General features: G+C 30.7%; 1 protein-coding gene across 1 annotated transcript in view; it reads left to right on the forward strand.

Annotated features, from left to right (window-relative positions):
* Positions 1-24,728, forward strand: part of LOC139875437 (uncharacterized) — a 76,230-nt gene extending 51,502 nt beyond the window's left edge. The window contains exons 2-10 of the mRNA XM_071862774.1: positions 20,341-20,485; positions 20,629-20,708; positions 20,832-20,997; positions 21,099-21,447; positions 21,579-21,726; positions 21,879-21,932; positions 22,274-23,148; positions 23,408-24,376; positions 24,478-24,728. Coding sequence (XP_071718875.1) covers positions 20,341-20,485; positions 20,629-20,708; positions 20,832-20,997; positions 21,099-21,447; positions 21,579-21,726; positions 21,879-21,932; positions 22,274-23,148; positions 23,408-24,376; positions 24,478-24,728 — 3,037 coding nt within the window. The remainder of the gene's footprint in view (positions 1-20,340; positions 20,486-20,628; positions 20,709-20,831; positions 20,998-21,098; positions 21,448-21,578; positions 21,727-21,878; positions 21,933-22,273; positions 23,149-23,407; positions 24,377-24,477) is intronic.
* Positions 24,729-25,237: the final 509 nt, after the last annotated feature.

A 25,237-nucleotide genomic window follows, 5' to 3' on the forward strand; every position in this document is an offset into this window, starting at 1 on the left:
ATAAAATAAAAATAAAAACTGTACATACTTACCTGTGAGAAAGAATTCTCAGAGACCCGCTTTAACCGACTCATAGGAGAGTCGTGTGATTTAGTTCTCCATAGCTACGTAAGCATAACCTCGAATCTTCAATATATTTTCTTCTAAACATATGAACGGTCCTTCTCTGCATAGGGTAACAAATTTGGTATTTGAATATGTTTGATTATTTGAACATTTACCTTCGTGTGACCATTTTCCGCATTTGTAACATCTTTCAAGGTGTCGTGCTCTTCTTTTCGTTGCGGATTTTGATTTTCCTTTTTCAAAATGTATCTTATTATGATCTTTTCTGAGTTCTTTTCTTACTCCGTCCATTTTTTTCTCTTATGAATGATACCAGTTCACTCGAAAGTGTGTCATTATTACGTTTAGTAATCATAGCATGTAGCATTAGACCATGGTTCAGATCAAAGGAATTCTTCATCTCGTAAAACCTAAAAAAAATAAAAATTCAGAATGGGGGGAGAAGACTAGTTCTTTAGGGTCTGCTAGGGAAAGACCATTCGGATTCCATTCTCGGAAACTACACGAAAACAGAATATCTAACTCTAACAGAAATATATATTACCCTAAAAAGATTCGAACCTTCCCACACTTAGTTAGCTGTGGTGTCAAAATTGTGATTAACTTCATCTTCAACTTCCATTAGATTATCTATGTAATGTTTAACTCTGTGACCATTAACTTTAAATTCAATCCCATTTGAATTTATTAACTCTACTGTTCCATATGGAAAAACTCTTTTGACTATGAATGGTCCAGACTATCTTGATTTCAATTTTCCAAGAAATAGCTTGAATCGTGAATTGAAAAGAAGAACTCTGTCTCCTTCTTTAAATTCTTTTGAACTTCTGATTCTTTTATCATGCCATTTCTTCGTTCTTTCCTTATAGATTAACGAATTTTCGTATGCTTCATGTCTTAATTCTTCTAATTCATTTAGTTGGCTTAACTGTAGACGTCCAGCTTCATGTAAATCAAGATTACATGTCTTCAAAGCCCAAAATGCTTTGTGTTCAATTTCTACTGGAAGATGACATGCTTTTCCATAAACGAGTCTAAAAGGTGTGGTTCCAATTGGAGTTTTGTAGGCTGTTCTAAAAGCCCAGAGTGCATCCTCCAATTTCATGGACCATTCCTTCGGATTTGATCCTACGGTTTTCTCTAGAATACGTTTTAAAGCTCGGTTGGTATTTTCAACTTGTCCATTTGTTTGTGGATGATAAGCGGTTGAGATTTTATGAGTTACTCCATATCTTTTGAGAACTGTCTCAAGTTGATTGTTACAAAAATGAGTACCACGATCACTTATTAAAGCTTTCGGTGTTCCAAACCTAGCAAAAAGACGTTTTAAAAAGTTGACTACAACTCGTGCATCGTTAGTCAGGAGAGCTTGTGCTTCCGCCCATTTTGATACATAATCAATGGCAACGAGAATGTAGAGATTATTATGAGATTTTAGAAATGGACCCATAAAGTCAGTACCCCAAATGTCAAATACTTCACATACTTGAATGACATTTTGTGGCATTTCATCACGTTGACTTATTTTTCCGGCCCTTTGACAAGCATCACAGAATTTGCAAAGAAGGTGTGCATCTTTGAAAATTGTAGGCCAATAGAATCCAGCATCGTAAACTTTTCTTGCTGTGAGTTGAGGCCCATAATGCCCTCCTGTTGGTCCTGTGTGACAATGGTTTAAGATTTGACTGGCTTCATCTCCAAATACGCATCGACGTATTATTCCATCGGGACAACTTTAAAACAAATGTGGATCTTTCCAGAAATAGTGTTTTATATCACTAAAGAATTTCTTTCGTTTTTGGTACGACAACCCTTTTTCAAGGAATCCACATACTAAGTAGTTTGCATAGTCTGCAAACCATGGAATTTCACTATAATCTATCTTCAATCGATATTCATCAGGAAAGTTATCTTGTATGGCCGATTCATTTAGAACTTCTAATTCAGGATTTTCAAGACGAGAAAGATGATCAGCGGCGAGATTTTCTGCTCCCTTTTTATCTCGAATTTCAATATCGAACTCTTGTAAGAGTAAGATCTAACGGATTAATCGTGGTTTAGCAACTTTTTTTTTTTAAAATAGGTATCTAAGAGCAGAATGGTCGGTATAGACCACCGTTTTAGCTAGAACGAGATATGAACGAAATTTGTCAAAAGCAAAGATAATAGCAAGGAGTTCTTTTCCAGTAGTTTTGTAATTCGTTTGTGCTCCTTATAACATCTTACTAGCGTAATAAATAGGTTGAAATGGTTTTTCAATCCTTTGTCCTAAAACGGCTCCCATTGCAAAATCACTTGCATCGCACATTAGTTCAAATGGTAGATTCCAATTTAGAGTTATCATGATCGGCTCATTAGTGAGTTTTTCTTTAAGAATATTAAAAGATTTGATGCATTCATCCGAAAAGATGAATGGAGCATCCTTTTCTAGGAGTTTATTCATAGGAGTGGCAATTTTAGAAAAATCTTTTATGAAACGTCGGTAAAAACCAGCATGCCCTAGAAAACTCCTAACTCCTCTAACATTGGTGGGATGTGGAAGTTTAGCAATTACATCTACTTTAGCTCTATCCACTTCAATTCCTTCTTTTGAAATTTTATGACCGAGAACGATGCCTTCTTTAACCATGAAATGGCATTTCTCCCAATTAAGTACTAGATTTGATTGTTCGTATCTAATAAGCATTCGTTCAAGATTAACTAGACATGATTCAAATGTATCACCGAAGACTAAAAAGTCATCCATGAAAACTTCCATGCATTCTTCTATCATGTCGTGAAAAATCGCCATCATGCACCTTTGAAAGGTTGCAGGGGCGTTGCAAAATCCAAATGGCATGCGTTTGTAAACAAAAGTACCATAAGGGCACGTGAATGTGGTTTTCTTTTTGTCTTCGGGTGCTATTGGAATTTGAAAATATCTGGAAAAACCATCAAGAATACAATAGTAACTATTTTCGGCTAATCTTTCCAATATTTGATCAATGAAAGGTAAGGGAAAGTGATCTTTTCTGGTGGCGTCATTTAATTTTCTATAATCAATACAAACACGCCATCCTGTTACAGTCCTAGTAGGAAGAGGCTCATTTTTTTCATTTGTGATGACAGTCATGCCACCCTTCTTATGTACGCATTGAACTGGGCTTACCCATGGACTATCAGAGATTGGATAAATTAAACCTGCATCTAGCAGTTTAATAATTTCTTTCTTAACAACATCTTGTATATTAGGATTTAGTCTTCATTGGCATTGCACATACGTTTTATGACCTTCTTCCATAAGGATTTTATGTATGCAATACGAAGGACTTATGCCTTTAATGTCATGAATCTTCCATGCAATAGCTGGTTTATGAGCTTTTAACACAGAAATGAGTTGAGATTTTTCATTTTCCATAAGAGAAGACGATATTATTACAGGTAATTCAGATTCACCATGTAAATAAGCATATTCCAAATGGTTTGGAAGTGGCTTTAACTCTAATGTCGGTGGTTCTTCTATCGATGATTTATATCGATATCTGTCTTCTTCTTTTAGCATTTGAATTTCTTCTGTTGTTGGTTCATATCCATTAGCCATAAGTGTAGCTAACATTTCAGTTTCATCAATTGGTTCAGTTCCTTCTCCTAAAAAACATTCTCCTATTCCTTGTAATTCTGGAAATTCTTCTAACAATTCTGCATGTGAATCTATAGTTTGAATATAATAACATGTATCATCTGCAGATTGCGGTTGTTGCATGGCTCTATCAAAAGAAAAGGTAACACTCTCGTCCTCTATACTTAGGGTCAGTTTCTTACCGAACACGTCTATTATTGCTTTAGCCGTGTTTAAGAATGGTCTTTCTAATATGAGAGGAACTCGAGAATCTTCTTCCATGTCCAGAATAACAAAATCTACTGGAAATACTAAAGTACCAACTTTAACTAGCATGTTTTCCATTATCCCACTAGGATATTTTACTGATCGATTGGCTAGTTGTATACTTATTCGTGTTGGTTTTAATTCTCCAAGGTCTAGTTTAGCATATAGTGAATATGGCATTAAATTTATACTAGCACCTAAGTTTGCCAATGCTTCTATTAAACTAAGACTACCCAGAAAACATGGAATCGTGAAACTTCCTGGATCTGATAATTTTTCTGGTATCTTATTCAACAGCACTGCAGAATAATTAGCATTCATAGTAATAGCCGAGAGTTCTTCGATTTTCTTTCTATTTGTGATTAGATCTTTCAAGAATTTAGCATATCTTGGCATTCCTGAAATTACATCAATGAAAGGAAGATTTACATTTATTTGTTTAAACATATCCAAGAATTTGGATTGCTCAGCTTCAAGTCTCTATTTTCTCATTTTACTCGGATAAGGAAGTGGTGGTTGGTATGGTTTAACATAAGGTTTAGCCTTAACTGTGTTATCTTCATTAACCTTTTCAACTACGTGTTCTGTTTCCTTATCTTGCTCAGATTGTGGTTCTTGTGGAGTAGGAATAGAATCATCAGAAATTATAGGCATTTCAGGTGGTTTAAATGTAATACCACTTCTTGTGGTAATGGCTTTAGCTGTTTCATTCCGGGGGTTAGCATTTGTATCACTAGGTAGACTTTTCGGTTTTCTTTCACCTATTAACCTTGCTAGGTTACTTACTTCTTGTTCCAAATTTTGAATAGAAGCTTGTTGATTTCTAAATGCTTGAGCATTTTGTTCATTCATTTGTTTCTGAGATGTGAAAAACTGCGTTTGAGATTCAACTAGCTTTGACATCATATCTTCTAAATTTGGCTTTTTATCATCGGTTTGTGGTGGTTTGTTTTGAAAAATAGGTCTTTGCTGATTGTAAGTATTGTTGGATACTTGTTGATTGCTAGGACCTTGTTGGTTGTTGTATGGAACATTTCGGTTATAATTTTGATTTTGATTGTTGATTGGTCTTGGCGGTTGATAATTATTCTGATAATTATTTCCAGGCCTTTGGTTCATGTATGAAACATTCTCTCTTTGTTCCATTGCTAATTCAATACTGAGACAATCTTTTGTCAAATGTGGTCCTCCACACTGCTCACAACTAATTCGTATTGAGTGGATATCTTTAGTCATCTTTTCCATTCGTCTCTCGACAGCATATATCTTTGTAGAAATGGAATAGAAGTCATGGCTAGAATCGGCTCTAGCTGCTTTAGATGATCTAACGATATCTTTTTCTTGATACCACTCATGTGAGTGGGAAGCAGTGTTATCAATAATTTTGTAAGCGTCAGTTGTGGTTTTCTTCATAATGGAACCACCAGCTGCTATATCGATGTCTTTTCGTGTAGTGATGTCGCATCCTTGGTAGAATATTTGTACTATTTGATAAGTGTCTAAACCATGTTGCGGACATCCTCTCAATAACTTTCCAAATCTTGTCCACGCTTCATATAGAGTTTCATTTGGCTTTTGCGTGAACGTAACAATTTCTCCTTGAAGTCTCACGGCTTTAGATGCCGGAAAGAATTGTTTAAGAAATTTTTCAACTAAAACATCCCATGTATCAATCGCCCCTTCAGGTAACGATTCTAACCAATCTTTGGCTTCTCCCTTTAAAGTCCAGGGAAATAACATGAGATATATCTGTTCATCCTCCACTTCTCGGATTTTGAATAAAGTACAGATCCTATGAAAGGTTCGAAGATGTTCATTTGGATCTTCCTTCGACGCACCACTAAATTGGCATTGATTTGTTACCATGTGTAGGATTTGTCCTTTGATTTCATAATCTGGCGCATTAATGTCTGGTTAAGTAATTGCGTGACCTTGGCCAGTGCGTTTAGCTCTCATTCGGTCTTCCATACTTAGAGGTTCCAGATTCTCCATGATTGAATTTATTGAGTCTGAATCACTAGAGGATTCTGATTTAATGGGTTGTTCCTCGACAATCTCTGTTTGAATGATTGGTGGTTCCGGAGGAAAGATTAATGGTTCAGGATCTCTGAATTGTCCCTGAATCTCCTTCAGATTCTCAATTGTGAGGTCGGGTTCAAAAAATGGATTATCGAAAATTTGAATTTGAGTACTTGGACGACTAGATGACGATTCTAAACAAAAATCAACGGCGACAATATTCGCTAGATGTCTTGATCGAGTTACAGGTGGTGAACGTACGAAAGGTGGTGAACGTTTTGCTCGGTGCATTCACTGAATATCCTATTAGTTATAAAAATAAAAATTATATAAGTTATCAAATTAAATAGACTTTTCTGATTTTGCTCACGTTTCGAATAGCCAAAAGATGTAGCAGGGAGCCAGATCCCTTTAAATCGGAAGCTCACAACTCAGCCACTAACAAATCCCACTATTACTACGAACCAGAAAATTTTGGATGTCTATCAATTTAACCGCTTAAAATAATTTTTCGTTGAAATTTAAAGAAATTTTAGAGAAGAAATAGAAAATTCTATGTCCTAAAAACTAGAGCGTCGAAAAATAAGAAAGAAAAAGAGCGCGTCGAAAAACATCAAAAAATAAAAGGTCGAAAAATAATAAAAAGAACATAGCGCGTCGAAACTTAAAAGTCTAAAAACTAAGAATTAAAAGTTGCGTATAAAAATATTAAAGCTTAAAAGAAATACTATATCCAAAACGGCAATAAATTAAAAAGTACTAAAATCTAAAAACGGCGTCGCAAAATTCTAAAGCACCTAAATCTTAGTCTAAAGAAAAAGTACTTAAGGGATTTTACGGCAAAGCCTAAAAATCTAGAAATAAAAATAACTATGGCAAAAACTATGCCTTAAAACTAAACACGAACGAAAAATACAAATATTACGATAAAACAAATAAAAAGATACAAAATATAATAATAAACTTAAAGTTATAAAAAGTACAAATTTTTTATAAAAATATTATTTTTATATTATTTATTTTATAAAAGTATTGATTTTTAAAACTAATAAAACTATTTTAAACTAAATATTACAAATTTATTAAAACTAAAATTAATTAATTTAAAACTAAACCCTAATTAGGGTTTTAATTAATTAATAATAATAATTAAAACTCCGTAATTAATGCAGAAACAAGTCAACCCTGACGTGTCAGATCAGGACATGCGATCGCATGGTCTTTGCGTTATAAATCCATGCGGTGGCATGGAGTAGGGTTTCGGGCCAGCATCTGGGCTGCTACAGTGTAGCCCGATTACTTATATATATATTTTTCTGTTTTATATTTAATTTTCTATTTTTATAAAATATTTATATAAATAAAAACTTATATTTTAAGAACTAAAATAAAAATAAAGAAACTTTATAATTTTATATATATTTAACAAACTATTAAAAATATATAATTTTTTTGTTTTTCTTTTTATATTTTTGTATTTTTTTAATAATTAAAACGTATTTTTACAAAAGTAAACTAAGAATCTTTTTTTTTATAGCGTTTCGCTTCTGGCGTTTAAGCAGCTCCCCGGCAGCGGCGCCAAAAATACTTGATGTGCGTAGAGAAGGGGTACAAAATAGTTATATTTTTACTACAAAATACTATTAAATACGATGCAATTTTACACAAGTTATTTATTTATTTATAGAGTGGATATACCTAAACTTTGCTACAATACTTATAGGCAGTGTACCTAATCATACAGTAGTGTAGTTTTTAGTAAGTCTGGTTCGTTCCACAGGGATCTTAGCCAAGTTTAACGCTATATTTTTTAAAAACTATATTTGTAAAAATATAAATATATATATAAGTAGTATTATTATTATAAAAAGGGGGTTTTTACCGTTTAGTGACCGGTTTGTCGATTTTAAAACTTAAGTCGCAGTTAAAACCTAATGTAAAATATTAAAAATAAATATAACTTAATTTAAAGCGTAAAGTAAATAACGATAATGAAATTGCGATAAATAAAAGTGCGATAAATAAAATGACAATAAATTAAAGTGTGATACTTAAAAAGTACAATTAAATATGAAATAAAGGAATTATGCTTATTTAAACTTCCGTAATCATGATGTTTGACGAGTTGATTTTAGTTTATTACCATGGGTTAATCGTTCTTTGTCCTGGATTATTCAATATGTCCGTCTGGTTTTTGTCCATAACAGTCCATCAGTCATAAATATAAAGTGCGAGTGTCCTCGTCAAATTATCCTTATATCCGAAGTCAAATATTCCAACTAATTGGGGACTTAAACTATAATTACACCAAGTGTCCTTGTATATAATTCACCCCTGTTTTAATAAGTCCATTAACTATTAATCCATTCCCGTGTCTGGTTAAATGAACGATTATTAGTACTTATAAATATCCAGCCCATCGTGTCCGATCGAGTGTATATGGTTATTTATAGGTACGTCCAATTGTAAATCTTTATATTAAATTAATAAACTATCATTTAATTAAACAAATATAAAGCCCATTAATAGCCCATAGTCTAATTTCCACAGGTGTCGTTCTTTTGTCCAAACCCCAATTATAGAACAAAGCCCAATTACTCAATTTTAATATTTAGCCCAACATCTCGATTACTTCGATTTAAATAAGCATAATAATAACTTAGCTACGAGACATTAATTTAAAAATGTTGAACATAACTTACAATGATTAAAAATAGCGTAGCGTTACACGGACAGAATTTCGACTTACACACTTACAACATTCGCTAACATACCCTTATTATTATTAAAATTAAAATTAAAATTATAATATATATATATATATATATATATATATATATATATATATATATATATATATATATATATATATATATATATATATATATATATATATATATAGGGGCACGATCTATGGATAAGCTTAAAAGGAGTACAAACCGGATAAGCAAAATAAAAAAAAAATTTTGAATTTTTTTTTACATTCATAAATCTGCATTAAAATGCACCTCTAATCAATTTTTTTCATAAAAAAAAATTCAAAATCTTTCAAAAATCGATGATGAATGGTAAAATTAACCATTCATCTGGTTAATTTATCATTCATCTTGTTTACGATTAATGATAAAATTAATCAATGCTAAAAAAACCAGATGAATGGTTAAATTAACCATTCATCTGTTTTTTTATCGTTCATCATAAACAGATGAATGGTTAAATTAACCATTCATCTGCTTTTTTTTAGCATTGATTAATTTTATCATTCATCGCGAACAAAAATGAATGATAAATTAACCAGATGAATGGTTAATTTTACCATTCATCATCAATTTTTACCATTCATCATCGATGTTTACCATTCATCATCGATTTTCGAACGATTTTGTTCAAAAACTTTTTAAAATTTTTTCGTTTTCTTCTATTTGCATATTAAAGGATCGTTTTTTTTAAAAAAAAAAATTTGAAATTTTACTTATCCAGTTTGTGCCCCATTTAGTGCTTATCCATGGATTGATCCATATATATATATATATATATATATATATATATATATATATATATATATATATATATATATATATATATATATATACATGAGAGAATGAAGAAAGAAAAAGATTTGTTTTTGTTCAACCAAAACTGTGAAATTTATAGGACATGACCCTCAAATTGGGGCCATACGATCGCATGGAAATTAAGCCTCCAGGCCATGCGATCGCATGGCCTGCTTTTCCAGCTCACATTTTGTTGTTTGCTTCTTGCCGACTGTTTTATAAATATATATAATATATATATATAATTTTTAAGAATTATTTATATATTATATTATATTTATGTGCATAGTTGACTTGTAATTTTTAGTCCGTTGCGTCGAGCGTTGAGAGTTGACTCTGGTCCCGGTTCCGAATTTTCGAACGTCCTTGCGTACAATTTAATATCTTGTACTTTGCGTTTTGCGACTCGTACTCTTGTAATTTTGAGACGTTTCTCATCAATAATTTGAACCACTTTGATTGTACTTTGTACTTTTTAGCTTTTTGGTCGTTTGCGTCTTTAATTTGTCGAATCTGTCTTTTGTCTGCACCTTTTATTATTTAAACGAATATCACTTGTAACTAGAATAATTGCAAATAAAAGCTTATCTTTCTTGAGGGATAATGCTATGAAATATATGTTCGTTTTTAGCATTATTAGTATAACACATGTCTGCACATTCGTTAAACTTCTGCATTCCCATGTGGTCTGGTAAGGTCACTTGTCAGCCGCCGACGCATGTCCTTTCATGTTCACCTTTGTCTTTGACTTCTGTTGAATAGTACAATTGATGTAGACCACTCAGGAAACCACCATGCTTATAATGGAGCATGGTTGTCTTGTGTTGTATGCTGCTTTCCAGGTTTATTGGTTCTTCTTATGCTGAGTCACTTGATATTCTTGAATTGCTGAGTACTCATCCTGTGCTGATTCGAAGAATACACTCTACCTTGTGCTGGTAGACTAGGCAGCATACTGAACACTTGACACAGCAATATTTACTGTCTATACATAAACAAACTTGTTCTGGCTGCACATACCATTTTAGTGCAAATAAATTACAGTTTTGTCATAATTAAATCCTTAATTATTTTGGGGACTCAACAATATATATATATATATATATATATATATATATATATATATATATATATATATATATATATATATATATATATATATATATATATATATATATATATATATATATATATATATATATATATATATATATATATATATATTCAATCATTCACATAGTATACACAAAACGCATCAATCTTTTATTAACATGCAATACATAGTTTCACATAAACACACAATCCTAAAGCAAGTAAGCTTCCTCCACTAACCTTTTAAAATCATTTTTCAAAAACAATCTCCATATCTCCATCTCCATACTTATTAAAAGATGAGCCAAATAATGAAATAATCTTTCATTTTGACTCTTGAAATCAAATCCAATCCATTAGATTAAAACTAACAAGCCTCATCTAACCATTAATTCAAAAACCGAATTTTTATTACTAATCACTTTTAGGAATCATAATTCAAAGACTAATCTACCTTTAAAACTAAATAAATTTACAATATTTGAATAACAGTCGATTGCCACTAATTACGCTTAATTATCTTCAATTACTTATTCTATCCGAAAAATAGGCCTCCTACCAAAATAACCTCCATACAATAACGATCAAATATATACTGATTCATGTATTTATATCTCTTCACCAATTTCATACGCCTCAAATAAAAAAAGAAAAAAAAACAAGGTATTGGTATAAAAAGATGGACATCATCATCATAAAAAGATGCATCACTAAATTCTTTAAAATAAGAATACATGGAACGAACATGTTCTAAGCATCTGTGGATTCAAAAAGCCAATAACGGTAATTCATAATACTTAATAGTAGTAACGTATTACGTATATGCATCTAATAGTCCCTTATTATCCTTCATTTCTTAACGAACCCTGCAACAATGTTGCTAATCATGGAGACGACTATTTGTTCACGATTATTAGTTACACCGATAATGGTAATTGAATTGTCCGAAATATGATATTTGAAAAGTGTCAGTTCGGGCGGGTCTTTTTCGTTATCAAATGTTAATGAACTTATTTCAGTTCTTATCTTAGGTGATTCAAGTTAAATGATAGTTGTTATGTGGTTCTAAGTTGCTTAATCAAAAATGAATTTTTTTTTCTTTGCAGTTCCAGATATCAGTTTTCAAAAACCGAAATCGAGGATTGACTAACATGTGTATCGATCACAAGCTACACTGTCACCAAAAACAACCACTGCATGTTGGTCAAGATTTATATATACGAGCCTTGCAATCCTATATGTTTACATAATTCATTGTCGGATTTGTATGCTTTATTTCAGACTTATGGTCATATTATTTGTTATTCTCTGAAGATGATTTATGAATGGTAATTTCTTTGGTTTGTCATTTCAATTTTTAAAACAATATGTGACAGATGCATTTTTAAAGGTTATTTTTATATCTTTATACCTTATCATTCATATATCTCACTACCAATTAAGACTTAAAACAACATATGTAGTGTTGTAGGAAACAATATTATGTAAAGTATTGATGTTAGACATTTATGTGTTCTGTTCAAATACAATATTTTTTCTAACTATTGTTCGTATATGATTAGTTAACCAAAAAAAGCTGCACGGTACCCACAGAGTATTTGAACCAATTCAAATGTGATGATTTATCAGATCAATTTGTAATTATAAATTTGTTAGCTAAATGATAGGGAAATCAATATCCAAAATAAAAGTCAAATAAATGGCTTAAATATCTCCTAACTTTTGGCAATCAAATGTAATCTAAAAAATAAAAATAGTCAAAATTTATAGATGATCTAATTAAAACAAAACCGTGTATTTTAATTTTATATCAATTTCTATTTTATTATTTGATATTTAATATTATATATATACGATATACAATATACAACAAAGAAGCATCAAAATTGAGAGATTGACTATATCTTTACCTTCTTTTTATTATAAAAAAAAACCATACCATTCAATTTGAATCAATACAAAATTTTCAATTTATCATCGCTACCGTCGATTGTGTACAAAGGATCAGAAAGATTCAACATGATTTATCTAATGTAAATACTGAAAATGTATCTTCATCTACACATAATCAAAGGAAGAAAGGTGGTAAATACAAGAAGAAACAATTGTCAGTGGAAGAACAGGTACATTGTTTCGTTTTTTATAATCATATTTTTATTAGATACGTTTTTTTTAAGTAGTATATGTTATCAAACTATCTGTAAATGCCTTTTTGTCGATATCACCGTTCAACATGATCCTATGATGTAATTTTTTTTATAATACTGGAGATAAGGGATCAAGATATTAAGAACAAAAAACGTCTATCGTCAACAAAAACAAGTACTTGTGTAATACTTAATGTTAGTGTTTATGTTATGATGCAAACTGTTTTTAGTCTATATTACATACTATGTATTTTTTATTAATCATATATATGAAGAGAAATTTATCTACAACTTACTTTCTTCTTTTACTTTTTCTTATCAATTAAACATGACTATCTTTTATGATTAGATCAATGCAACTTTATATATGTGTTTTATCTTATTTAACTATAATCTTCAAATGTGTTTAACATCTATTTTGATGATATGTTGTATATTAATATAGCCTCCTAAATAATTTGTTGCATTGTCAATACAATACAATTTGTATTATAAATATAAATTTAGACATATATATATATATATATATATATATATATATATATATATATATATATATATATATATATATATATATATATATATATATATATATATATATATATATATATATATATATATATATATATATATATATATATATATAAGGTTAATAGAGTAAGCATTCGGAATTTTTAAAAATATGATGTTCAAGAACTATCTGTTATTACATCCCAATAGCATAGTGCAGACTTTTTTTCTTACCGATTTTGTTACATACACTATATTGATACACTATAACTTTGGTCAAATTTTATTTTCCATTATAAGAGGATCTAAATAATGAAATAATCTTTCATTTTGACTCTTGAAATCAAATCCTATTCATTAAATTAAAACTAACAAGCCTCATCTAACCATTAATTCAAAAACCGAATTTTTATTACTAATCACTTTTAGGAATGCATAAATAATTTAAAAAATACAATTCAACAACTAAATGACGAGCTTCAACAACAACATACATCCATTGAAAAGGTTTGTTAATTACTTATTTTATTATATTTACATATTGTAAGATTATTATTCCATCTACAAATGTCATTAATTCTTATTTATGTCACAAAAAATTTAATCTATAAATTTATATTGCAGGTGTTGAAAATTCATCACGTCAACCCTGGTAATTTTTAAAGAAATAAGTAAAATAAGTTATATGTAATTGTTACCAATTTTTGCACCTATACAGATCTTCTTAATTTTGGAGCAACATACAATGTCTGTTATTAAGACCATGATCAACTGGTATTAAGTCTTCAAAAAACGATGATGATGCATTCTACTGATAAACATAATGATCCAACAAACAAACAAACAAATATTGGAACATTATATTCAATTAACGATAAAAAAAGCAATGCAGCAAGAATCAATGTATTCGGCATCTTTTTCAGATTAGATGTCTCATGTAGAACAATCTCTTGGTTAGGTGGATTACGGCCTTCAAATATAATAAAGATGAGTAATTAATAAAATAATTATAATACACACACACATACATATATATATGTATATATTATATATATTATGTATATTTACTTATACCAATAATGTAAATACTCTTTACACCATACAAGTACCAAGTATAAAAATAATAGTACATATTAAACTATTTAAACATTTTAACATGTAGTTAATTACTAACCACGTGGAGCTAAGTGAAGAACCGATTGAAAAGATGGAATTGTTGAAATATACGACCCTGCAAGAAGAAATGAAAATTACAACTAACGTTCAAAATTTAGAAGGTAATATAGCTGATTCTTTTTCGAGGAAATCCTTTGTTGATAAAGGAGACTTTTCAGCAATGAACAATTTCTTAAATCAAATGTTTGAAAATCTAAGGAAAATATCCGTTGTTAGTAGCTTTCGTGATCAGGTTATTTTACAAGTATACATTAAAATTTCATTAGGTTTAATAATACTTGGTGTTGCACTATTGTTTTGAATTTAATTAAATTAATCTTCTTTTGCATGCCGATGAATTACGTATTTCAACCCTTGCAAAATTACAGTCTACAGTCACTATAAGGCAAAGAGCTTTGGCATTGATCGTACTTCACAACTACCAAAAAAAAATTAATTTCATTTAATCACTAATGGAAAGCAATACATATATAATAGTTTTTGTATCTGTTTTTTCAGTTTCAAGAACTTGAATAAAAATGTATGGAAATCAAATGTTATTTCTTGATTATATTATTATTATAAGGTATATTATCGGCCCATCATTTAACTTTTCAATTACTATATGAATCGATCATTTCATAATCGCCCATAGATTGAATTCTCATTCAACCGTTTATTTTTAATTTAACCCGCGAAGTCGCGGGTCTTTAACTAGTTTTGCATTTGTAAGAAAAACCTTTCATTAATATAAAGTCTTTTTGAGAAGGTTATTCTCACTAGCATTTTGATCATTGATTTTGATTGATTTTAAGATTACCCAATCCTTGACTTATCCTTACCATAGAATTGCTAGCTTGGTCCATTTTTCCCATATTCTCAAATTTCCTAATAATAGACAATGGACTTTGATTACAAGATTTGTGTTTGCTAGAGTCGTGACATATATTCATTTCACGTTTACCTCTTGATGAATCACAAATAATCATACTTTCAAATTTTCTTTTCAAAGCGTTGTTTTCATCAAATAAGGTTTTGTTAAGTTGTCTAACATTGTGTAATTCTCTGTCTAAAAGTTTTACTTTGTCACGACTACTATCATACACAAATTTAATAGTCTTGTAATAATCTAACAATTCTTCGTAATTAGAAGAATAGAATACATGTACCTCATTGCAATCCATGCTTGAGACATCATCTTCTTTGAAAGGAGATTCAACCTCTTCTTCACTTTGACCATCTTGATCCAAATCATTACAAGAACTCATGAGGCAAAAGTCTTCATTTCCATTCAAACCATTTGCTTGAGAATCACCAACCTTTTCCAAATCCTTCCCTATTCCTTTACCTTTTAAACTCCTAGAGTTTAAATCTTCTTGAGAACATAGCGAATCTCAACATTCTTTTGCACTTTCACTTGAAATTATCTTTAATCTTTCTTCACTGGGAAGAATTCCATGAAGTAGTGAAATTGCATCAAATTGTTTCAAAACATCATTATTTTGAAATGTTGACTTCACTAGTCTTGAACTAGCTTGTGGTACAAAGTCTCCTACTTTGATTATTCTCCACAAGTAGTAATCCTTGGATTTGAGATAAGACTCAAATCTTAATTTCCACACATCAATATTCATCTTATCAAAGATTGGTGCTTCTTTCACCAATTCTTCCAAGTATCCCATAGTTTGAGTTGATCCGAGAATTGTTGACTTAAGTTTCTGCACAAATCGAATTTTGACGCTTTCACAATCGTTTATAGAGCAATGATTTGAGCAACCGCTCTGATGCCAATTGTAAGCAACTAGAGGGGGTGAATAGTTACTCAATACGTTTTTAACACTTTTTCAATTGATCACCAAATTCGATTAACTTTAATCAACCAATTCAACTCAAACTTGATGTGTGTAGTGCATATGTTCAAAATGATAAATGAAGTAATGTAAAGAACATAGACACAAGGATTTATAGTGGTTCTGGTGGATGTTAACTAATCTACCTTAATCCACTCTTCGATTACACTAATCGGGATTTGTTGCTTCACTAAGCACTTTTCTCCAAACCCGGTGGAGATTCGATTTACAAGTCTTCAACTTCTTTGGTAGACAACAAACCTAATCTTTCTATCCCTTTAAAAGATCAACTCCAACCTAGATCAACTTGTCTTCACCTTGGACAATTATTAATCTCCAAATAAGATTAATCAACTTCCTAAGTCCCTTTAAGGAAGTAGATCACTAAGCTAGCCTATGCTTCTACTAATTGAAGTTACAAGACTTATACCCTTTGCAATGATGTTCCTAAGACAATACTAGGACATACATTACACTAAGTAAACTCACAAGATTAATGATTTTGATTAGTAAGTTTACAACAACCAAATTCTATATCTCTAAGATCATAGAATCTTCTCTTGCTTGATCACATTTGAGTAGTAATTAGAGCCCTTGTGATCTCTGGAATTAAGCCTTTGAAATATACAAGAGGGTCAGCTTCAAATGCTCTTTAATGTTTGACTTTTATAGTGGGATTCAAAAAATAGCCGTTGACACACGGTTGCCTGCACGGTCGACCGTGCGTGCTCCAGTTCAAATTTGGTATCCGTTGTATAGCCGTTTGGCTCAAATTTGAACACCACATTTTGGCACCTTTACTCCTTCTAGCACCTGCAAAAGAAACCAAACATCCTATACAAGTACTATATGCATTAAGTGTGTGAGATTTGGTCTTATTGCATGAAAGTGACTTAACATTCCAAAAGTGGCAAACCCAACATTCTTGGAGATGTGTCTTGATTGATATTTTCGGAAATCTCAGTTTGGTCAAGACTTAGTTAGTCACATTAATGCATTTGGTTCAATTCTAAAGACTAGTCACTATATCATTAACTTCCTAGTTTCAATTAATCACAAGTCATGTTCTTTTTGAGTTTAGTTAGAGATTAATTAAATAATGTCTCTATAAGATAATCATGAAGTATGTAGAGACATCAAAGTTAAGTCATAAGCAATCACCCTTAGTTACTTAGACTAGACCAAATAGACAATTGACTATACTTTCATTGTGAACTATTTTATACTTAATCTATTGGAGTAGGTTAGTTACTTCAATCCTAACTAGTGAGCACATAGCAAACATATTAATCAAGTTGACAAGTTTACGAGTATTAAGCATATTGTCAAGTAGCAAGTAATACTCACACATAGCAAGAGATAGTTATTCTAGGATCAATCATATAGATACTTGCACAACTTATAATTTAAGCTTTTAACAAGTTTAATTGCAATATAATATATATTGCTTGATTAATGTGTTTGACAACCCAGAAATTTTTGACCAAATTTAAACTTTATCTTTATATTATTCCGACACGATAAGCAAAGCTTGTTAAGTTGAATCTCAAAAATTCTAAACTTTGTTCATACATTCATTTAACCTTGACCAAACTCTGACGATTCACGAACCATTATATAATTAGATATGAATATATATGTATATATATACGTATAGATATTATAATTTGAAAATGTTGACAAAGTATTAGATGTATAATACTTTACATGAACGTATTTGTTTCAATATACGTTTAATATATTTATCGACTGAATTAGAAGATAATGTCAAATGATTGAGTTATCTGATATTATTATAAGTCTTTGTGGTGAGGTCCATGTTGATTTAAGAAATCTTTTTCTTTTAACGGTATTCGGAATATTTTGTAAAGTGATTTATAAGTAAGAACAAAGTGTCATTTATCGATAGACGAAAGTTAGTGGAGATTTCCATTTAATTTTCAAAAGCATACTTTACAGTGATTGTCTCGTGTCACTTGGTAAATTAATTACTTATTTTTCATATTATTAAAAACATTATTTAATATATTAACCCCTATTATTTAAAACGAGTTTAAATTATATAAAACGAACTTTGAAATATAATTTAGTTTTGAAAATCTAAATATTATATTAAATTAATATTCCAATTATATATACATAAAATATATTCCTAAATAAAGATATATATATATATATATATATATATATATATATATATATATATATATATATATATATATGAGAAATATTCAAATGAAATCAACTTTTAAATTGAGATTCAAGGGACCAATCAGAGTGTGACACGTGGCGCGATAATCACATGTGATTGAAAAAAATAAAATAAAAAAAAATTCATAAATTTGTCAAAAATTTTATAACTATATTTATATTGTAAAAAAATTAAAAAAAAAATTTCAAAAATTTGTAAAAAAAAAAATTTCAAAAAAAAATTTTCAAAATTTTTTATTTTTATTTTTTTCAATCACATGTGATTGTTTGCGCCACATATCGCACTCTGATTGGTTCGTTGAATTTCAAGTAAATTATTGGATTCAAGTGATTACACCTCATATATATATATATATATATATATATATATATATATATATATATATATATATATATATATATATATATATATATATATATATATATATATATATATATATTACAATATAAATATAGTTATAAAACATTTTTATTTAAGTAATATTTTAAATGTATTATTAAATATATTTTAATAAACAAACGAGAAGTTGATTTACAGAAGCAAATAACCAAAACACTCAAATGTATAAGTTACACTTCGTGTAATATGATTTATCAATGATTTTAGTCTATATTTTGACAAGGGTACGAGTCACGAAATGTAAAGTACAAGTTTTCTAAGCGTACGAAACGTCGTTTGATAATACTACCTTATTATCCTTCAAGGCTTAATAAACCGTCAACAATGTTGATAAACAAGATACACCATTATTTGTTCAAGAGTAGTTATGACACCGCTAATTGTAATCCAACTGACAAAAATCTGATTATTAAAATGCCTCAGATTGATCGCTAATTATTGGTCATCATATGAATTTTTTTCGGGTTTTCTTGACTTTTAATGTGAAACAAGTTTTATCATTTATCTTCTTATTTGATTCATCTTTATTTTGCTTATATAGGGACATAAGCTGGCACACTGATATTGATCCATGTTTTATTGCAGTTGCTTATTATTTGTTGATAAAGAACAGATTCCAAGATTGATTAACAAGTGTATCTATTGCATTTGCAGGTCCAACGTTAACACTTTCAAGTGATGCAGTCTGATCAATTATTTGACAGCTACAACCATTGCAAATTTAGATATTTTCAATACTCAATGTGGGATTTGTTAATTTTTTTAGGTACTGAAACACCTATCAGTTGTTATGCATTGATGGTGTCTTATGAATTTTAATTTCATAACATTTGTGATTTTTTCGTTTAAACCAATATTTAACAGTCATCTTTAATCCTTTATTGCATAATTATTGTTCCAGATTCATTATTTGTATATACAACATGTTTAGTGTTAGTATATGTATTCTAGATGGGTCAGACTACCTGATTTACAATTAAATTATCATATTTATATGTATTGTAGCAAATATAAAATGTCTAGACTAATCAAGTAAAACTGTTCCATTGTAGTTGCTGATGTTATGTAAAATTGGGCTTAAAATCACAGTTGGTATTAATAAACTAAAATCAAAAAACATTTCAATATTAGTTGTTGGTACAATTAAATTAAGAAATTAGCTTATGAGTTCATTGGCAAAAATAAACCCGTGAGTTTTGGCCTAAAAAATAGGTAAATCAAACATTTTTGACTTATAGTCCAATCTATTGATAAACAAACTCCTATTTTAGTGGCAATTAATTATACTCTCAATTTTTATCAAAAATAAGGTTTTAAACAATCTAATCAAATCATTGACGTGTTTTCTTTTAAAATAATTATACTACAAACCATCTTCACAATAGGGTCAGCAATCACGGTATATTTTGCTTCTTCTTTGTTAAAAATAAATCCCATACCTCTATTTAATTATAAAACTCCTTATTAACAGAATACCCAACGATGGTGTAACAGGTACCAGGAAACAGAACATGAACATTCCTGTGGAAGCTACTGAAATTTATACGCAACCTACACATAATCAAAGGAAGAAATGTGGTAAATACAAGAAGAAACAATTGTCACCAGAGGAACAGGTTAATTGTTTTGTATTTACTAAATCAATTCTTACTTTATCATCCATATGTTTATGTATGATAGTCTTTGATCAACGTTTTCTGCCTCTATTTTTATCGATTACACTTTTCACCATGATAACATAATTATTTCTGTGATATAGGAATTACGTGATCAAGATATTAAGAACAAAAAAAGAATTGCAGTCCAGAAATGTCGCCAACAAAAAAAGGTACTTTTTATGTTATACTGTTAGTGTTTAGGTTATAATACGTACACACGAAAACGCTTTACACTCATCACTTATAACCAGAAACACAATTGTTTCAGTCGTTAATTGTAAACACAATTGTTTCACTTATACAGTGAGTTGCACCCTTCTTATCTGGCGCTTCAATATCCTATATTGTTTCCGTATGCAGAGGATGGATATCGACCAGAAATCTTTCATAAGGGTGTGGAGATAGAGGATGCCACAGGTCATTCAAAACTAACCGTAAGAGAGTTTTTTGCTTTTCGGTTGCAAAAGAGGGTAAATGAAACATCATTGATATTGTTGTCTAGAAAATTATTACAGCAGTTTATAGTTGATGCTTATACAATGGTTGAAAACACAAGGCTTTTTTACATTAGAAACAATCAAAAGCTTTCAGAAGGGTGCAACTATCTTCTTTATACGAGGCACAAAATTCAGGGGATAATGACGTATCGATTATAGGAACTAGAGTGACACTACCATCATCCTTTACTGGTGGTGCACGATATATGCAGCAAAATTACTTGGATGCCATGGCCATTGTTAGAGCATTTGGCTATCCTGATTTTTTTATAACATTCACATGCAACTCTCAGTGGCCAGAAATTCTTAGGTTTTTGGAACCATATAATTTGAAACCCGAAGACCGTCCTGATATAACCACCCGTGTTTTTAAGATTAAGTTGGATGCATTAATGAAACAAATCAAGAAAGAGAAACTCTTTGGTAAACTACAAGGACATAAGTTACTTTTAAATGTTGCAAGATCTTCATTTTAATTAACTTTACATTTAAATTACTATTTGCTAAGTTATTTTATAGCCATGCTTACTAATATATAAACTTACGATGAACAGATCTCTATGTCATAGAGTTTCAAAAAAGAGGTCTACCACATGTGCATATATGCATATTTATAGACAAAGAAGACAAAATACCAAATCCAGAGGACATAGATAAGATTATATGCGCTGAAATACCAAACAAAGAAGACGATCCAGAGTTGTACACACTTGTCCAGGATTTTATGATGCACGGACCTTGTGGCCCAAAACACCTTTCATGTCCTTGTATGGTAAACAAAGAGTGTTCAAAGCGTTTTCCTAATATTTTATAGACGAAACACATTTTGATAAAGAAGGATATCCTCTGTATAGGAGACGTGACGATGGGAACTTTATTATGAAAAAGGACTCGAAACTTGACAACAGGTCAGACCCTTTTCCACCACTCTATTTTAACAAGTTTTTTTAAAGAACGGCATAATTCAGCTTTTAATTAAGTAGGGAGATAAGTACGTACGATATATTAAAAATTCACATAATTTAGAATTTGGTAAAAATGTGTGTTCTAAACATCGTATTTCCAAGTCAAAATATAATTTTAGTTGTATCAACTAAATGTTAAGCCTATTAATTAAACTATCATTAATAATTAAAAATATCATATATTTGCTCTATGCTTAATTATTTATAAACAGCCATGGTTGCAAATATTTTTAATATCGGAATTTATTTATATTACCTGCTAACTATTAAATGTTATTGTGCAGGAACGTTGTTCCATACAACAAAACACTCTTGAAACAATACCAAGCTCATATCAACGTCGAGTCGTGCAATCAAATTGGATCCATAAAATATTTGTTCAAATATATAAACAAGGGTCCAGATAGGATATCTATGTCATTTCAAGAAGATGCTACTACCGCAGATAACAGTAACTGTATGAAAAAGGAGAAAGATGAGATAGCTGAGTATTATAGCTGCAGATACATTTCAGCGTGTGAGGCCTCTTGGCGTTTATTCAATTACGAAATTGTTAATAGGTCACCAGCAGTGTACAGACTTTCTTTTCACCTGCCAGACCACCAACCAATTGTATTTGATGAAGACGAGCCCATGGAATCTGTTCTTGAAAAGCCATCAGTGGGTGCTTCTCAATTTATAGAATGGATGAACCGAAATCGACATGATAATGAAGCACGCCAATACACTTATGTTGAATTTCCAAGATACTATGTTTGGAATGGTAATACCCGAAAGTGGACTAAAAGAACAAGCCAGAAAACTATTGGACGGATCCATTTTGTGCATCCTAAATCAGGTGAGTCTTACTATCTTCGTATATTATTGAACAATGTAAGGGGACCAACGTGTTTTGAAGATATACGAACGGTTGATGGTAAGGTGCATGATTCATTTAAGGAAGCATGTTACGCACTAGGACTTTTAAATGACGACAAGGAATACATTGCTTCCATTAAAGAGACTCATACTTGGGCTTCTGGACACTATTGTCGTGGATTGTTTGTATCATTAATTACATCAGATAGTATTGCTTGTCCAGACCGTGTATGGAAAGAAACGTGTGACTTACTATCTGATGATCTCAAACACGAAGTTCCAGAAAGGTTAAGAACAAATGGTATGTTACTTATATCAATTCCTTTTTATTTTTTATATCAAATTTAATCATATGTTATTTTGTAATAAAGTAAATTTATAAATTAAATTTAAAATAAAGTATGCCCTATGCAACACTTTGTTTTATGATAAGCATACTTTGTTCTTAAAAATATTTTGAATTTTAGAATATATTATTTCATTACTCTTTAATGATACCGCAATTTGGCAGCTTACTTTTTTTTCTTCATACTTATATATTATATCACGTTTTCGTACAGATGTTGACAAATTGACAAACGTTCTTCACAATTTGGCTCTGGCTAAAATTGAAATTGAGTTAAATCGTTCAGGTGCAACGTTGAAAAATATACCAAACATGCCCTTTCCGGATTATGAATTCATAAATACTTCTTGCAACATGCTAATACAAGATGAATTGAACTACAACATTGCTAATCTTGAAGAAGAGCATCGTACCTTATGTGCTACCATGACAATGGAGCAGAAAGTAGTTTACAACACTATTATTGCTACTGTTGATCAACAAGCTGCTGGATTATATTTCATTTACGGATATGGTGGAACCGGTAAAACTTTTGTTTGGAAAACCCTTGCAGCAGTTATTAGATCACGTGGAGACATTGTTATTAATGTAGCATCAAGCGGTATAGCAGCTTTACTACTAACCGGTGGTCGAACAGCACATTCTCGATTTTCCATTCCAATTAATATTCTAGAAGATTCTTTTTGTTCTATTCAACCGGATAGTGAACTTGCTAAACTTTTGAATCAGGCAAAACTAATCATTTGGGATGAAGCTCCCATGATGCATAAACACTGTTTTGAGGCTTTTGATAGGACTATGAGGGACATTATCCGTCCACAAGCGAAACATAAACCATTTGGTGGTAAGGTCGTTGTTTTTGGTGGAGATTTTCGACAAATTCTACCTGTCATACAAAGAGGTACAAGAGCAGAGATAGTTAACGCATCACTACATTCTTCGTATTTATGGAGAGATGTAACTGTGTTAGAACTAACCAAGAACATACGTTTGAGAAGTGGCACTAATGAAATGGACGATTCTGAATTAGCTGACTTTGCAAATTGGATTCTAAAAATTGGTGAAGGAAAGCTTAACTTGCCGAATGATGGTGAAGCAGATATAGATTTCTCGAATGATATTTTGCTTAAAACCAACGAAAACCCCATTGAGACTATTATAGACTCCACCTATCCTAGACTTCGTGAGAATATGTCAAACCTAAATTCTTCCAAGATAGAGCCATACTTGCTCCTACTAATGAACAAGTTGACTCTATCAATGATCATGTTTTGTCCAACATAGATGGTGATGAAAAAGTCTACTATAGTTCAGATAGTCTTTGTCCGGATGAAGATGATGATTTATTTGCACAACAGTTATATTCACCTGAGATATTGAATGAACTTAAAGTGCCTGTAGTCCCTAACCATAAATTAACTCTTAAAGTAGGCGTACCAATTATATTACTTCGTAACATTGATCAGTCGAAAGGTTTGTGTAATAGTACTCGACTTCAAGTTGAAAGACTTGGTGAACACACAATTGAAGCATGAATCATCACTGGGCATTCGTTTGGTAATATCACTTACATTCCAAGGATGAGAGTTGCTCCTACTGACAATAAGATTGCTGTCAGATTTCAGCGTTGGCAGTTTCCTATTTCAGTATGTTTTTCAATGACGATTAATAAGAGTCAGGGACAATCGTTGGCTAATGTTGGTTTATATCTTCGTAAACCAGTTTTCACTCATGGGCAGCTATATGTTGCTGTTTCTCGTGTGACTAGCAAAAAGGGCTTAAAAGTAGTCCTCTTAGACGACAAGGGAAAGGACACATGCAAAACGAAAAACGTAGTATACAAAGAGGTTTTGCAAAGTATAACAACCAAATCATAGGTAATACTTTTATGTCCATATTATTTAATAGCCAATTCAGTTTTTTTTTTAATTTTAACGTATTATATATTACAACTGTGACTTCACATTTTAGGGATGTTCACATCAGTTACCTATCTGCTTCTCAACATTTCTGTTATTACCAAATTATGTTGGAGTCAAAGAAA

The sequence above is a fragment of the Rutidosis leptorrhynchoides genome, chromosome 11 (genome assembly GCF_046630445.1).
Source record: "Rutidosis leptorrhynchoides isolate AG116_Rl617_1_P2 chromosome 11, CSIRO_AGI_Rlap_v1, whole genome shotgun sequence".
Taxonomy (NCBI): domain Eukaryota; kingdom Viridiplantae; phylum Streptophyta; class Magnoliopsida; order Asterales; family Asteraceae; genus Rutidosis; species Rutidosis leptorrhynchoides.